The sequence below is a fragment of the Haliotis asinina genome, chromosome 15 (assembly GCF_037392515.1).
Source record: "Haliotis asinina isolate JCU_RB_2024 chromosome 15, JCU_Hal_asi_v2, whole genome shotgun sequence".
NCBI classification, from domain to species: domain Eukaryota; kingdom Metazoa; phylum Mollusca; class Gastropoda; order Lepetellida; family Haliotidae; genus Haliotis; species Haliotis asinina.
Genome location: NC_090294.1, coordinates 23287573 through 23306356, shown reverse-complemented (window position 1 = coordinate 23306356; position 18784 = coordinate 23287573). Strand labels below are relative to the sequence as shown.

Below are 18784 nucleotides of genomic sequence, written 5' to 3'. Positions count from 1 at the left end.
GTAATGGTATGTCATGTTGAAATCCATGTTCTGTGTAAGGATTGCTTTGACCATCAATGTTTCATCAGTATACCCTAATAAAATCAAGATTCACTCCATACTTAGTTTTATTTTTTGTTCGATGAGTGTGCTTTTATCAATGCAAAATATGGATGGCAAACACGTGAATGTTGGGTTGGTAGATTTGAAGGATGTGATTGGTTTGAGTCCGTGTTATGTAAGCTTTGATGATTGATCAAACAAGCACGCAACCGTAACCTTAAAACTTACAAAGACACGAAATGTTGACGGAGTAATATTTAATTATATTATTTAAAAGGAACAAATTAAAAACATTTCGTAAAGACCTTTGAGTATTGATGTTTAGAAAACGGAAACGTTTAGTTGTTTTCTAATCTCGAATGTAAAGGTTCTTTCATTCCTTTCAGCACTGAGAAACTGTGTCCAAGAAGTAAGCATATGGATTTTTCTAATGTCTTATCATAAATTCAAATGTGAAACTGCACATTGGATCAATGTTTGATATAAATCAGCGATGTTCAGTGACTAGGATTCTCCATCGATCTGGTTTTGAGCGTTGTGTTTGCATTTCGGGGCTGATCTTGAGATCATTTATGTTTGAAGGGGTTCTAACGAAATCTGTTGTAACAGGATTAAAGTCTGATGTTTCAAGATCAATGTGGTATGATTTTATGCAAATGTTGATAATAAAATGCTGTGAAGGAAACTTTCAGTGAGAACTGAAGTCGGCAACTGTCTCCATGATCGCGATCAGAACTTTTGAAAAATCACAAGGGACAGGTAATCTATAATTTCGTGTTAAGCATGCGGTACATATTTATTTCATCAGTGTGCTTACAGGTGACTGTCCCTCATGTCAGTTTACAGACGTTTGAAATCTACCAAAACGCCTTCGGTCATATCATTCTAACTATAACGACAGTCGTGACGCGGATTTGCTCTTCCGTATCCGGCCTGGCCTACCGGAAGTGGTTGGGTGTAAAAATTAGACTACAGGAAAGACCTGAAGGTACACAAAGTCTATGCGATTATAGCTTTTTCTTCTTGCCTTCAGGAATGACTTACAGTAGCTACGGAGACAAACATTCAAAATTCTTCAACGTATAAGTAGCTCTATGTGTATTTTACGAAAGGACTGATAACATAGTTTGACTGTTAAATATATTTTACACAGTCCATTATCCATTTTAAAATGACAAGTGCACATTTGCACGAGCTTACATTTACTCACGAAACGTTTACTCGTCCGAGGATGGATGTCTGGTAGCGTAGCGGATAAACCGTTCGCTCGTCACATCGAAGGCCCGGGTTCGATTTCCCACTTGGGTACAGTTTATTAAGTCCGTTTCTGATGTCCACCGCCCTGTATTAACTCACTCAGTCTTAAATAAGGTGACGTGATATAACTGAAATACCGTTTAAGATGTCTGAAATAGGTGACATAAAAACGTTAACTTTTCATAACTCAACAAATCCTCCGACAACGAACCATTGATGTTGCACACATATAACGAATACAGGCTGTGTCTGGAGACAGCACTAACGATATTGTTCTTTCAAACAGTGCATCCGAACATTCGTCGTTAGCAAGTGTCTAGACAAAAACGGTCTGAAACAATGCCAAACAAACGACGTTTCCTCATCGCAGCAAAGTAGATGAAACTCCATGACACTTGTCCATGTCTCTTAGCAAGTCTCCGATGAACGTATTCAAACTGGAGAACGTTTGAAGCTAAGACATCAATGACTCATCGTCAACTGAGGAAAGATGGGAGTTTTGGGTTTCTTATCGGAGGAGACAGACGTAGGCGATCGAGTGAGCTACTTGCTGGGATTACTGTTATAAGCATTGGCTTTATCTGTAGCTCATAGTTGGTGTGTCAGAGAGATGAAGGTTTTCGGGAATTTCCGGCAGACAGAAACCCACAGACGATTCCATTCACAAAACACTTCTTAGACAGCAGCGTTTTATCATTCAAACGATTAATGCAAAAAGACCCCTGTATAGCTTGTGATGCTGAGACGCTGTGAACAGGTTTTGTGAGTTTGTCGAAAGTACGACAAGTTTTGTTCTTGATCATCCCGCTGACAACAAAGTAGGTTCCCTTTTCACGTGATGGCAGAGATGCATAAGTCAGGATCCCTTACCGTACAGTGATGTTCATATCCAAGGTGAAGGTCATGGCACCGTCTTGCCGTTGGTGAAGTGTGTCCTAACTTCTTTTATAACAACTTTCATATGTATTTTACATCCGCATTTGATTGTTTTCAAGAGAGGTTTCAATCCCGAAAATGAACTGTGCATTCTCGATCATAGGTCATTGTCACGCTAAAGGTGCACGACGTCTTTTGCGACTGTGACATCTGTGACCACTAACGTCGCTGAAGTATTGTTGTGTTATTACTTGGAGCATCGTAAAACATTCTTCACTGGTCTCACGAAGCTATAGAAATATCCGTGTGTTACAATAACAGGTGTATCTATACAAGAGTATCTATAATTTCATGGTATGAATGAATGAATAGTTCACACACATGGGGCTGCACAGCCCATTAAAACTACCCAATCTCACATATGGCCACACAAATACCATGCCACGTCTTAATTTGAGATCCAGGGTCTACATCAACACCATTTCATGTAGCGAGACGGACTCATTACAAAGTTCTAACCAAGAATCCACTTTATGTCGGAAACGATTAACCATACAAGAAAATTGATATCACTTGGAATATCTCACGTGGTGTATGTCTAGCCGTACTCATATCTGTAATTGAAAATTATCTTCTCTTCCATACAAATTGAATCTTATCTTATTATGCAGACACAACTTGGATCTTAGATTTAATCCACACAAGCGCTTGTAAATTATCACGTGTCGTGGTGGATCTTATCTCACCTTTGCTCAAGGGCAGTTACCAGAGGATATTTCATTACATAACAAGTTAATAACGAGATATATTTCTCTCAGGTTATAGCAAAATGAAACCTGAATACTAGACGACTGGTATTAATTACATAAATGAAGTGGGCAGTTGGATAAAGGTTTGGGCTGGTGTAATGGCGAAAACGTTATTGCATACTCTTTATAGAACCGGTAACTTGATAAACTGGTTTACGTGTTGTCCAAGGCATGGTCGCACAGGGAATTCAGCACTTGATGACACTTGGACTTCTGTACAGGTACATTCGGATATACAAGGGTCGGCCTGTCCTAGGTAAATATGTAGGCATATGTCAGCATGGCTAGGCAAACTAAATGGGCTCCTTTCACGAAGCAACCTTTGCTGTCTAAAGTTAACTCCCATGCTGTAACATTGCACTACGGTTACCTTAGTACTTTGTGGAGTGAGAAACGGGTTATTAAAATGACATAGCTTTAACCGAGACACATGGAGAAATTCAAGCACAAGTGATTCGTATAGTATAGCGACGCATATCGCACCTTACGTATGCGTATCGTGACACCACTGTTAAATATAACACCGATGAGTCGAACTTCATTCCAGATATTGCGTTTCATGGACATGAGCTTCAGTCATCGCAGGTTAAGGTCATATTTCAATTCACCATGACTGACCGTTTACATTAGACTTCGTCATATCAAGGATGAATTATTAACTCAATTTTCATAAACCTTTAGCTAAGAACAAATTTATTGAATAATTATTACAATACAACTCTCGTGATTTCTGTCACATGTGACGGTAAATACATGTCCTGTGTAAGAATATGTTTAAGACGTGCATAAGGATGAAATCTAAACGGACTCTTCGTTTTACTCCAAACTATACAGAAAAATGTATGTTTTAACCATCAAGGTTATTCGTTCTGGAGCTATATATAAACCACGGCTGATAGCCCTTCTCTCGCAATGAGGAGCACAACAGATAGCCGTCATAATGCCCCAGAGGCCAGATACACCGCATTGCTGGCTAAGATGAGATGTCAAGCCGTCTTAACCATGCGGTACACGTTTAGCCATATGTTCCTCTCTCGAACAAATAATAATGAATCCCAATCAGAATACTACCACCTAATGCGTATGGTACGAGTAGGACGGAAACAAGTAGAAAGAAGCATCACAGACCGCTGTATTGACTCGACAGGTATGATCACTATATCACAGCAACCTGGGAACACTCAATGGCAATTGGCGTTAGCATGTCAGATTTGGGTAAATGTTCACCTGAAAAGGCAAACAGTCGTATGGGGCGTTTGGCACGCTTACCGGGACCTGGGGTGTTGTGTATTGATTACAGGTAAATACACAGAAAAGGTAAATATGACAGGTAAAGTCTGAGGGCAGGCACATGACATGAGAATGACACGGATGAATGAGGATAATATGTGTCTGACGATGCTGACACCACACATTGTCCATTTGGGATTCGAACAGAAAAGTATTCCAAATGTTTTTGATCTGAGTAAGTGCAAAATGCAGCGTCGTGTGTTTACAAATATCTACTCCTAATCAAGACAGTTACACCAAGAGTCAGTCAGTCAGTCAGTCAGTCAATCAAATTTATACCGCACTTAGCAATGCTACAACTATATGGCGGCGATCCGTAAATAATCGAGTCTGGACCAGACAATCTAATGATCAACATCATGAGCATCGATCTACGCAATTGGGATACGATGGCATGTGTCAACAAAGTAAGCGAACCTGACAACCCGATCCCGTTAGTCGCCTCTTACGACAAGCATGGATTACTGAAGATCAATTCTAACCCGGATCTTCACGGGTAGTTTCACCAAGAATGGACTTCACATTTTAGATGCATGTTGGAATCGAACTTGTGCCTTCGACGTGACGAGCGAACCCTTTAACAATTAAACAACCACCCTTGAACCTCAGAGATGAAAATATCATAATCCATTAGAGATCCTTATCGACATCGCTTCAATTTCTGTGTATGATGTAAACAGGGGATTGATAACTTCGACATATGAAAGCTTTGATGCATCCAACGTCGAGACAGTGGCAGTACAGAACAGAACTACTGACCAAGATGAGTGTGACTGATGACTAATGTAGAGATCACTTTAAGTACTTTCAACATAAAACACTCTCTATCGAAACTCATAGTTCTAATCAAGTTGAGAACGCTCACAGCTGACTTCCCATGTTCAATTTACCGCAAGTCCCGACTGGAGATAATAATTATTCACACGAACTATCAAACATCCGGTTGGTATGGGCTTGAACTCTGACTGATAACTATATCATATCTAAGGCCAACAGATAACGCTTGAGACTAGTAACCCAGAGATCACATTAGTCTACAACATATCTTTATGTGTATACATTAAAACATGCATGAAGACAAGGCGTCAAGCTATACATCTAGACTTAAACCCTGCCTCCTTGGATCCTAAATGCAAACATCGGTTCAATCATTAGCGTGTTTCTTAACAAGCTTTTAGCTTGACTAAAGTTCTTGACGCCCTCTCTGACAATGGATGTGGCGCTTCAACAAATACTCTCCGGGCGGGCATGATATGAACGAGAATAACGCAAATCTTCTCGTGGTTTGTATGAATAAATAATGTTCAAAGAGTCACAGACGGCCATTGTCAGCCTTCTAATAACACGTAAAGGCAATGGCAAAATGACTTATTTATGATAATATCGCCCACAATTGGTCTCTCGGACGGTTTGTATGTTTAAGTAGTGTGCTTTCAGTGCGTATCCAGTCCCGTTATTCGTGGTGGATTGTAATTCTGGGAATGATATCCGTGTTGTTGTTTTTCATAACATAGAGCAATGTGTTGCTGCAAGTTGTATGGCAGCTGTTGACTTTGTGATGTATTTGTCGAATCAGGAGGAGGGTAAGGTTCTGTGGGTTTTTTTCATACGAGCATTTTTGTATGAAATCAATTACATGTATATATTGCGTATGAAATATCTTGATGACGAAACATCTCCGGCCATCTTCGTAGTACCTGTGATATCACGTAGAACAAATGAGTGAGTCTAGTTTTACGCCGCTTATAAGCTTTAGCAGTATTCCAGGACTATGACGGTAGGGGTTAGGGTTGGGTCATCAGAAATGAACTTGACACATTGTGCTTCTATCGGAATCGAAACTAGTCTTCGACTTAAGAAGTATGGAAACGACAAATTACAGAATGAGTGAGTGAGTTTAGTCTTACGCCGCACTCAGCAATATTCCAGCTATATGGCGGCGGTCTGTAAATAATCAAGCCTGGAACAGACAATCCAGTAATCAACAACATGAGCATCGATGTGCGCAATTGCGAACCGATGACGTGTGTCAACCGAGTCAGCGACCCTGACCACCCGATCCCGTTAGTCGCCTCTTACGACAGGCACAGTCGCCTTTTACGGCAATCAAACTAGAGACAGAACTTTCAGCACTGGGATAGACTATGAGAATAGTGCGAACATGATAAACTGACTTGAGGATATACGTATCAAGGTTGGTGTATGACTAACTGAGCCACCTGTGGAAGTCACGGTGGCTGAGTTGGCTAGGCGGCTGACTTTGTGTGCTGGCGATTAGACGCCTGACTCTGAGCGGGTTCGAATCCCGGATGGGACTCAACCAAAAAAGGACTAGAATTTGTACTTTACTAAGAAAGTGAAATCCCAAATATGACATATGTTGAGCCAGCTGTAGTGTTGTTACGTGAGTAGCTGTGTTTTTTCGCCGCTTTAAGCAATTTTTCAGCCATTCTGGGACAACAGAAATCGGATTCATATGTGGCAGGGCACTGCTGAATCGAACCCGACTTTCCGGTATGACAAGCGAACCACTAGGCTACTCCACCACCCCTGGAAGTGTAATGAACTTGCTCATCTCCACGTGAAAGGTTACTCCCAATATTGATCTAACGTTCAGCTACATCGAGAAAACTAATATGTGACCACAGAACTAGGGGAAAACAAGAACGTATGTTTCAGATGACATAACTTTGTAACAATATTGTGAAAGCCCAACAACAGAGGGCGTTGTGATTAAATAGCAATGTATACGGCTCTTGTACATGAGTAATTAATAAAGTGTCATAGTTGACGGTAAACTGAGAAAATGCATCTCAGACATGTAGCTACTACTAAATTAATCTTTATTACCTGTTCTCTCCCTCTCCCCCCTCTTTCACTTCCACCTCTCCCTCCCTCTTCCCCCTCTAACACCCACCCCCCCTCCTCGCCCTCTCTCTCTCTCTCTCTCTCTCAATATACCTGTTCTGTGAGTTAAACTGTTATTGATGTGGTTATTGCTACAAACGAGAAAGGCGTGCAGTAAATCATATGCTGTGCTTAAATAGAACCAGTTACATGCAAGACAAAGGTTCAGATTCTCAAACATGCTACACGCCGGTTTACTGTTACAACCTAAAACAATATTTACTCCATGAGATCAATGTGCTCAAATGAAACTTATACCTTTACTGGAAAAACTACATACAGAACATATTGTGTGAGGTCATCGCGCTTATATGAAACTTGTTATATACAGAGTTTACTGTTACAGACTAACGACACATGCCATATACTGGGTTGTATTCTACTAAACATAGCAGTGTGTACGAGATACGCTGTTAAACGGACCAGCAATGCAGATGCTGGACTATACATGCAAACGTCATACGTGGACCATGAGCTTCACGATGAGAGGCCTAACAACGATCCAGTTCCTACATAAAACGCCATAGTTATAACCACGTGTGATTCTATCGGGATCTCCATCGTGCCGATGATAAACCACGTGTAGTGGAACTTTCAGTCCTAGCGGAGGCTGTCGATACTGCATAATGTACTCACATAGCATCGCTGTCCGTGGATAGAGCGCTGTTAATTTCCATATTTAAGTCCATGCATTGATAGGTACTCCACACCAACTTCCCACTTCCTTCATCCGGGCACTACAGTGACGTAATCCACGTGCAGGGCACAAGCACGCGCGCACACACCTTCCTCTCTCTCTACTGAGGTTGTGAGCGCGGCAGGCTGACTGTAGCGCCGTGTGTTACGCCGAGCGGATCTCTCTCACCTGTGCTGCTTGTGTCGAGTAGATTAGCTGCGTTCACCGCTCAGGTAATCACAGACCGCGTGACACTCATTGACTGCGGCATGTCACTGACTGACGAGCAGTACGCAGGGTAATTCAGACCGCGGGACTATAAACAATGCTTGTTCGTCTAAGAGCACGTAAAAGGCTTGTAATGAACTGGTATTGTCTCTTTACCCGCGATATGGAACACTTCCTTGTTATATATACAGAGCCAAGTCACCCGTCAATGAGTGACGCTGAGTATGATTTCTCGCAGGTGTAACGTACAACAGAATAATCAATCCACGTCCAATTCAATATTGCCACTCACTACTCGCAATGGGTAGTATTTTTAGCAGCAAGAGAGAAAAAACTTCCCAGCTCGAAGGCATTCATTTGTTATGGAAAGGCCAGGTGAGGTTATCAGTGGTAAGGTCAGAATAAACAGCAGCAAATAGTTCCAATTAGGCACATTAAGATATGCAGTCCAGCGATGATTATTACCACAATGTTAAACGTGAGCCAGAGGCCTATCCATAATGCAAGCAAACAAGGGAGATTGAACTATTACAGGGGAGAGATTTCTCTCCTAGAACTACTCCCATGTAACTGATGAAAATGGTTAGCCGCGATATGGCTAATGGTCTTGTTCGCATGATCCCCGGTCCATAAAACTCGCCTACAGCAAGAAGAGCCCAGTCCTGTGATGTGTCTAACACTCACGGATGATAGAATTCACGTTTCAGACAAAAAACAGACAAACAAACGCATGACGAGTAGGATTAGTGTTAAAGGAATCGGACGAGTCCTGTTCGTTCATGTGGAAGCTTGATTGCTATGAGAACGGATGTGAGGCAACTCGAGGTTTCCAAAGGTGATGCCGATATAGCTCATACCACTCGTGTCTGTATTGACAGGAAGGCCTCTAGGTGCTTTACTAAACTTATTCTAGGTTGCTGGTAAATGACGAAACTGATATCTGCATACAAATATTGCGAAGTAGGATATTAAATTGTGCGTTTATGTCCAGGTATAATACAAAACATTCTCAGCAGTATTTTAAATTCATTTAATCTCATCTGCCTAACATGCTTGTTTGATAGTCAAACACAACATATTCACAGAGAAAATGATTCATCCAGTTCCTGATGTCTGTCCTTTACGGTTTTATATAAAACGACGGATTTGAAAATGTAATTTCAAATATAGACTGGAAATGTTTTAGTTACAGAATTATATCTCTAGTTTAAACATACCTATTGATAAAACTACGAAGGAAACAATTAAGAAAGTGCAAAGACACATCTGGGCTGAGCAAAACAAAACAGATGTTCGTTCCTTTCTTCACAGAAATCAAATTGTATATGGTCTAAAATATTTTGGCAATGAACACGGATGTGTTATGTTTTCTCTAACACTAACATATCTATTTCAAAGTCCCTGGTATTACAGCTTCGCCTTGGGTTATATACCTTTCAGATAAGTGTTGATTATACATGTACGTATATTGATGTATGTTTTAAGAGCCCCTACTGCACATTAAGGGTCTTTGGAGATAGCTAAGTAGCGCCTCATCAACCGTAATCTGTTTCGTAAAAGCTTGAAACTGTGCGATTAAATTACACTCAATAGCTGTCAGTCACTGTCAACGACTTTGGTAGTGTCAATTTCCCGTCACTTACGTGAGCACCAAAATATATAGCTGTTACATTGCCCGGTCCCAAGTCTTGATGGACATTTCAATCAATAATAGAAAGATTGTTTCTGTTCGTGCACCTGCTAGTATTAAAGTTTAAGGCTGTTTGGCTAGTCTGCACGGGCATCTAGTGTGTAAGAGTGTATCAAGTTAAGTACCCCTTGCACATAAACACTAGCCTTAGTTTTGCATTAATATCTAATCTGTTAAACTTTATTCAATCATAAGCTGTAATTGCATATTTGCTTATGCATCAAGTATGTTTATTTACAACCATTATTCATCAGACGACATTTTATGCATAATGGAATCAACGTGCCCATCCATCGATCCCTCCTACCCATTTAATTTAAGAATTCAAATATACGCACTCATGCACGCACGCATTCACGCACGCATGCACGCACACACGGGTACGCATGCATTCCTTTCACACAATTCCAGACCCGTCTCTGCTACTGTGGCCTTATATTGTCGTACGTGAACAACGCAGATGGTACCTCTTGCTATCAATCACTGGTTTGTCAAGAGAAAATTTATCTTCTAGCCTGCTGCAAAATACCACAGTATAAACAAAGTGCAGTCTGTAATAACTAGTTTAGGTGCTGTTGTAGTTGGTTGTTGTGTTAACTTAATGCAAAAAGTATTGTTGCACTTATTTTTATGACATCTGTCATTTCTCTATGCATGATCAGTTTGCCATAGATGCTGATTATACGAAATACGAGTCTGGATCAGTCCTTCCATCTTGTAACCTAGGCAACCGAAAGAAAAAATAATTGCACTCCGGTAACGATGCTTACGCCACTAAGAAAAACACGCGTGAATCATGCAGAAGAAAACGAGGTCAAATGCAAGAAACCAAAGAAATACACATCCTCGAGCGAGAAATCTGGAGCGCGTGCATCGAATGAGACCTCGCGATGTAGGGCACGTGTTGGTGAGATATCGCCCAGGTCCGTATTTCTACTGCAGTGAAGAACGTCAACGTTTTACGACCGCTTAAAAGAGACACTTTCATCGCTGTGTGCTGTTCTAAAAATAACTCTGTCGTAATCTTTAATTTGAACATAAAATCCTACTGGGAGACCTAATCCCCTTGACAAGAACAGAAGCACGTGAACTCGATGCGCGGAATTGATTCTGTGCATGGTGAAATACGTTAGGTGCTGAAGGGAATATGTTGAATCCAATCATGATTTTTGTTTTATATGCATATTTCATGATCTTGTCTTGCTGGGGCTTGTACGTAACAGACACAGCCCCGATCATTATTTCGGTGAGTATTTTCATAAGAGATTATGTAAAGTACTAACAGATCATGTTACTGTGCAATAGTATAACACACTATTGCAAATACGCAAAAATTGATTCATTAATATATTCACTGATATATTTTCATACACTTAAAATAACAATCCAGCAAAAGACTAAAACAGGCGATACCCATTAACTCGTATATAGAAATATATGTTATCAATAAACTGAATAGATATTCCCAGGACAGTACTTTGAAATCGAGAACAAGTCATTTTATTTGAATGCGTTGTTTTGGTGTTTTCGTTTCGTGATATTCTTAATTCCAGAACTCGCTTCGAAACCATGTTACTTTTATCTGATTTAAAACCCTGTCATTTTATCAAACATACCGTTACCCCCAACAACTGTCACGTGACGTCCAAAGGGACCAATTATAATCGATCACGTGTTTTCAAACTCACATCTGGAATCAAATCAGGTACCATTGTCTGCTGGATCAGAATGGTTGATCGACCAAACTTGATTCCATTCAGCTCGCCGAATCTGCGAGTTCACTGCGGAGTGTTCTCATAAATCGAATAAACCTTCAATGTATTGTTTCTAGCGTGTGGAAATCATCAATGATTACGACACACAGCACGATTGATGAGCTCTAACGAAATTGTCCATATTGCAACTGGTGCGGAGAGGATTACTGCGAGTTAGTGCCACCGTGGGACGGATCACTCAATTCGGCGCCGACACAAGAAATAGTCCCATTTAATCACCGGACACACATGGCTGTGCTCCAGATTATAGCTTCGTTGTGTATGGAAAACATGGTCTTTGGTGAAAAAAACTGTCCTCTAATATACAGGGACTGTTTGGCAGATAAGAATATGTAGGGACATAGGAACTCGTGGGTAGGTTAATGGGGGACTGAATTTATGATCCTTTGTACAGTTTAAGTTGTTCACTGGTCCTTTGGGGGCCATGGGCTCATGTTCCCTCGAGGGGTCGAGGAACATAAAGAACCCTCGAGGGTACATGAGCCCATGGCCCCCAAAGGACCAGTGAACAACGTATTTCTCTTACCGAACACCTGAACTTTAATTTTAAACTGTTTGAAGCACTTCTGTTGAATGCGAGGCGAATCGCCATTTTGCAGACGACACAAGGTAAACAGCTTTAGAGTTATCTCCCTTCCATCGATTTTCAATCACAAAACATCGATAATTTCAGAGATAATTTGCTTCGTGCGTGATTCAGTGTTATTCAAGGCAAAGAAGTACTACCATGAAGCACCAGAAGAGTTCGGAATTCCCAGTGGTGTACATTGAAAATAATACATCGCCTGTAAGCGGGGTACATTGAAAATAGTAGAATGGCGCTTAGCCAATCAGAAAGCGACATTCATGTGTGAGCTAAGATAACAGTAGTTGTAAGATAATAAATGATCAATGTCCAACTGTGTTCCAACATCCCACTACCCAATACCCGAGTTCAGGGACCTCCCATCATTTTGTAGCCTTTTAAAAACTTTCATCTTCAATAATGCCTTCAACTCCAGTTTTTAACCAAAGGTTGACAGACTGTTCAGGAACTTTTAAGCGCCACTGAGCACCAAAAGTTGGAATGAAGGCGCTATACAAGTCAATAATTATCAATTTATAGTTAATACCTATTCTGGATGGTTACTGTAAAATAGGACTAATATTCACCTATAGATAGATACATTTCTCTGAGCTAAGATATGAACTGCACGTCATCCTAAGTTCAAGGTGAACAAGTAACATTATCGGTTCAGTAAAACAGTATTTAGTATCTACATGTACTTAACAGCAAGAAGAAACGCAACTCTGGATTTTTCTTAGGTTTTTAAATAGATGACGTAAACATGAACACTTTCATTAGATTTCATTTTTTCGAACCTTGCGTTTCTTTTGCTCTTCAGTATATATAACCAATAATTGTCACTCGTAGTTGGACAAATCAAACGCCTGTCGCATCATTCTTGTATGGCCATTATGTCTTCTTGGTGGCATTTGTTCTGATACAGCTTAATGTCACAGCAATCATTGTTAAAATAACTGAAGATATTAGTCATTTCTGTGCACGCGTCAAAATATGCAACAATAGCTAGCAGTGATTTCGTAATCGTCACAACAACACTGAGCGGTTCGTTTCTAAAGTTCAAAGTTGCGTATGTTGCATTAACACATTAATCGTGTCACTCGGCCATTGTCAGTGAGGTGAGTGAGTGTGGTTTTACGCCGCTTTTAGCAATATTCCAACATTATCACGGCAGATGACACCAGAAATTGGTGTCATTCATTGTTCCCATGTGGACACTCGAACTGGGAATTCGGAGTGACGATCGAACATATTAAACACTGGGCTAGCAGGCGCACATATAGAGCAAACCAATTGTTTTTGTGTAAACCGGATAGGCTGCAAAGCTTCATATTTCAGTGGTATTGAGGGCTGTCCCAACCTTTTTAGCAACAATCATGTGTAAGCCCTAGCTTTTTCCGATGGTAGCTCGCCTCTGACTACCCCATCGCACCCACCAACTATAGAATATTTCTAACAAAACTTATGAAACCGCCCCGCCGTCATATTTTACATCAAGTGAACTGGAAACCGCAATTAAGTACAATGGCGGAGTAGTTTTAACAAGGGGAGATCACTCTTTTTAATTAAAATCCGCGCAGAGTTACCAACAGATTTTTCACAACTACACATTTTCATAGATGGATGCTCATGATGTTGATCACTGGATTGTCTGGTCCAGATTCGTGTTTTACATATCGCCGTCATGAAGCTGGAATAGTTCTGAGTGCGGCACTTAACGACAACCAGTCATAACAAACTTTATCCGATTGTGTGAAACTTGTAAGCGAGTTTTCTAACCAATACTATTTATCACTCGGAATGTACTCTCGTTGGAAACTGCAAAGACGTCAAATTAACAACACACTTTAGACAGGGCAGCAATGAAATCACTTCGGCATGATACAAAACACATGAAATATTCAAACCTGCCTAAACAATAGTACATCAGTCTTTCTGAAGAATTGACTTGACGTTAAGTGGCAGTTTCAGAATTTATCAACTGCGGAAATTATTAACGCACCATTTGTTTTTTGGCACTGGAACTCACAATCAAATTATGTAAGACCGGTTCCGTAATGAAAGAATCATGCTTGAAAGATATTTTAACAACAGACTTCACTTTCTCTTATTTCTCCATTCATCGTCTCCCAAGTGCATAGCTGAGTCAAGAATGTTCTTTACAATCGCCGAATGTTTCTCTACGCAGAGTTGTGTCCCTTGTGCCTATCACCCGTCTGGGTTTGAATCTTAGATTGGCCTTGAATCTAAGTTTGTCAGCACCACATCTGGTGATGCTGGGAGCAGAATACAACCGGCGCACTCGCCGATTCAGAGAAACCAACCTTAACATGGTATAAGGGTAATATGATGCTAGTCAGAACGAACGTTCATTATGTTCACTGTCCCAGGTGTTTTCATGTTGCTTCAAATCGAGGCAAGTCTCTGCAGACTTTGTTACACACTGTAACCGACGGAAGCACAACACACTGGTGTATCAATGCATCGATGCCATCACAACATTATCAAACCCTCCATCAACCAGCTCAAGACCCTTAACAATTCAACCAGCTCAGGATCCTACACCACCAGCCAGCTCAAGACCACAAACCGTCAACCATCTCGACTCTAAGCATTCAACCAACTCCAGACCCTAAACAACCTACAACACAAAGCCGTAAACCACTAACCAACTCAACATCCCAAACATCAACCACCAAAAGACCTTAAACCACCAACCAAGCAACCAAGCAACTCCTCAAACAGATGAAGTGAGCTCCAGATTTCTGACATGAGACACAAATACCACCAAGTATGTCCTCCATTAACTATGTGTGTATTAGGTTAAAAAGGAGTGTGGACACTGATCTTGTCAGTTTTAACTAAACATTTCTCCCCACTACGTTTGAAAACCACAAAGTTTAACGAGGTAAGCAGCCTCGTCTCATCGATTACTGATACTCAATGAATAAATGTCAAGTCATTGATAAGCGCCTGTCTCTTATTCTTTTGTCTGAGCTTGGGGTGAAGTTTGTAAAGGGCTCGGTCTCACGATATACTCAATGCAGTTAATAGAAGACTTTATCGTCTTGAAAAGTTTCGTGCGCTATCGTAGGACGGTTCAAATGACTGAAACAACAGTGGCGTGTCTTAAGGTTGTCAAGCCCTAGGGAGTAACTTTATTGTAAAACTGTACATGGATGTACAACACTAAAGACACAGAACAGACAACACTGTTTTATGTATAACAATAAAGCTGTACATATATACTTAGGTAAATATACGTTGCACTAAAGATGCTTTACAATCTCTTGTATATCTATGTATAACTTCCACTTCCTAGGAACATACATAATCTGTTATATACACAAAATTGACGACGCACAGTTTAGTTTTGTATTCATGTAGTTAACACTAAAGACATACATACGTAGTCTCGTATTTTAAAAAAAAACTCTGAAAGCGTACATATAGAGCCGAACATATATACAACAATAAAGACGTACATATAGAGCCGACCATATATACAACAATAAAGACGTACATACTGAGCCGAACATATAAACAACAATAAAGACGTACATATAGATCCGAACATATATACAACAATTAAGACGTACATATAGATGCGATCATATATACAACAATTAAGACGTACATATAGAGCCGAACATATAAACAACAATAAAGACGTTATATTCCTGTCAGGACAACCTACTTCTGTCAGACTTCAACTTATCAGGTATGCAGTATATTCCACGGCCCACGATAACGTTGTCGACGCAAGGGGGCGGATTCTACGAGCAGTGGTAAGTGATGATAAATGTCAGCGTTAATCAACAACCTTTCTGTAAATAATGTACAGCCGACTGCAGGCTACAGAACGGTGTTGGGGTGGAGGAAGCCAGGGAAGACTGAGAAGGAGAATCCGTGCCCCGGGGAGTCCGGACGGACAATGAGAGGCTGGCACAGTTATGTTTGGAAATAGTTCAGCATGAGATGGGATAACAAGGTAGACTGGCGAAGACGGGTGATCAGGAACCGTTGTGTTAGGATGCCGATTATAAACAGCTTTACCGCTGGGGGACTGTATCAACAACATTTTCGCAATTTTAGGATACACAAATTGATATATTAGAACATCTTTTAAGAGAACGTATTTAAATTTATAAACTGACTCGTAACTTATGGTGTAAGTCATCTTCACAAATGATTGAGTTTTACAGTACACCGTGATTATAAGGCCTTGCGCTGCATGTAACTGGGGGTCATTGCAGGGTCCAAGAAATGGGCTTCAAACAATATATTGTACACATTTGTGGACGCTGACGCGCTATAATCAAACGTTTTGTACATGAGGCTGCTTGCTAGTATAGTCCAGATCGTGAGTGACCTAATATTTACATTTAACATTATATAGTTTTACTGTAAATCACATAATGTGGAATGTAGACACTAGGGTGCACCATGGAGTTATAAGGAACTATACATATATGTACATTACAGATATATCACTAATATGATAATATTAGTATTTACTCATGCAATAGATGTTCACAATATCGACCCCTAGTTTAACAACTAGACAACCTCGATAACTTCAAGAGCACTGGAATTCCTCTGAATGCGGCATCAAACTTCATTTACTCACACGATACACCGACCGTCAACCAAGAATGAGGGCAATTCCTTGAGCTCAATGCTGATTCACTCCCTCGGTCGCAAATACCAACCCGTTACGCATGTCTATAACACGGTCTAGACGCTGTAAAGACGAGCTGATCTGGCAGTTAAATTGCAGTTAGCGTTAACTGCATGCAGTCCGTTGCGTAATATGGCCGTAAAATTCAAATTTGATGTTGACTTTAGATATGCCTTTAGTACAAATGTAAGAGTCGCCTTATTTGCGGCATGTTCAGTTCTCTAGGGTGAATGGTTCCGTTTATTCCATTTCTGGGTATATTTGGGGAACGCTCTCGTTAACACGCTAACGCTTTATGACTTGTTCCACAGCATATATGAGGGGAAGCATTGACGTTGCACGGGGATTACAACCAGGCATGTCTTTTGAGTAAATATGTAACGAGGTCGTATCATTGCCATCGCCATGTTGCCTTGCATTTCAACATGATAGTACTTGATAGAGGGCGTTGTCAGTAGATGATTGAAATAAATAACCTAACATGAAGAAATATCGTTTTACTTGTTTACTGTACCTGATATTAACGTGGTCGTATTTCAACAGAACAATGCTAATAACGCAATAATTGAAAACGGCAACCCTAGTCGTGTTTGTTGATTTTATCAGAAAGGCGATATTTCATAAAGTTGGTCAGTTATTACACAATGGGGATATTTCATAGCATTCAAAACGTCACGTGTTTCCGAAATCGGGAAAAATCAGGGCTGTTAATCAGCTGTTGCGAGTAATATATTTCTTGTTAATTGCCTCAATAACGTAATGAATGTTTCGCTATTATATTAATGTGCAGCTGGAATTCATCACTGTTATTGCCAGTTTGAAGTTGCAATTAATGAAATCTCGTTCGAGTTTGGAAATTAACATGACACATAAAAAATCCAAATATGATGGGATTTTTTTTCGGAATGATTAAACAGATTAAAAACGGCTGCCGTCCAGGTAACAATCTTTCGGAGAAGAGTTCAAGGCCCGTTTCTTTGCAGCTCCGAAAATTGTACCTGTAATATGGTTGTATATTCCGTACCATCGATCCTACGAGACGCTTCTAATTGCAAACTGTCGACACAGGAAAATCGCTATTTCGACTTTCTTTATTATTACCTGATTACGAAATCAATGCAAATCGCAGTAGAGTCATACATTATTCCTAACAACCTTGAGACGCATTTTAAGACCATCAATTAAATCTTTATTCTATCTGCGTCAAACGCAGGCGTTAAAAAAACACTGCAAATAATGACTGCTCCCTGTCGCTTAGAGGCACGAAAACACCCCCAATTGTCGTTATGGGATAATTTAGAGAGATGATTACAAAATCAATTATCGTTACATAATGTCACAGTAAGGGGTTCAATAGAAAATGGATATTTCATCGACGATATCTGTCGTAATGGGTATGATCACGGATAATAGGTAAAATAGAATTTTGATCAAACAGATTTTGAGCGTGTTTGTCAGCAGTTTATTGTCATAAAGAAAAATGTAGCGAGTTGGTTCCGGTTTTTGTTTATAACGCTGACGTATTATGATGAATGTTATTATTGAAATAGTCCGCTGAAACACTCCGACATGCGGGTAAAAGTGCGTTTGAAGGGAGACAACTCTTTCCTAAGCGTGAAAATTACGTGGGCGAGTCGGTATTAGTATTGTTGTTTGTATTTTGACAATTGGTCCACAAGAAAATTCAGACTTTCCATCAAAACGTAGAAGAGATCATATAATCTATTATTGTTTTGTCCAGCTTTACAACAGAACCCACTTAAAGAAAACGTGAATTGTGCAAAAGCTTTTTTTATGGTGAGACACATTCATATAAATATGAGAATGGATAATTTCTCATAAAAACAATTTTCACCACTATTTTACATTGGGGGTGCAGTGGAATCTGATTTGGTGGATTTTCAAGACCTGTAACTCTCTAGTGTTGATGTTAATGATTGATGACAGTGAATTTTAACACGAACTCCGGTTTATGAATAAAAAATAAA

At 40.1% G+C, this 18784-nt stretch overlaps 1 protein-coding gene across 7 annotated transcripts in view; it reads right to left on the bottom strand.

Moving 5' to 3' along the window:
- LOC137265379 (endothelin-converting enzyme homolog) overlaps positions 1-18784 on the bottom strand; it is a 151637-nt gene that overhangs the window by 71649 nt on the left and 61204 nt on the right. For 2 of the 7 annotated variants that reach the window (XM_067800772.1, XM_067800774.1), the window contains exon 1: positions 7818-8202. The exons of the other annotated variants lie outside the window; for them this stretch is intronic. In XM_067800772.1, the coding sequence (XP_067656873.1) occupies positions 7818-7870 (53 nt within the window). In that variant the 5' untranslated portion in view covers positions 7871-8202. Of the gene's footprint in view, positions 1-7817; positions 8203-18784 lie in introns of those variants that run through there. 7 annotated transcript variants of the gene reach the window in all.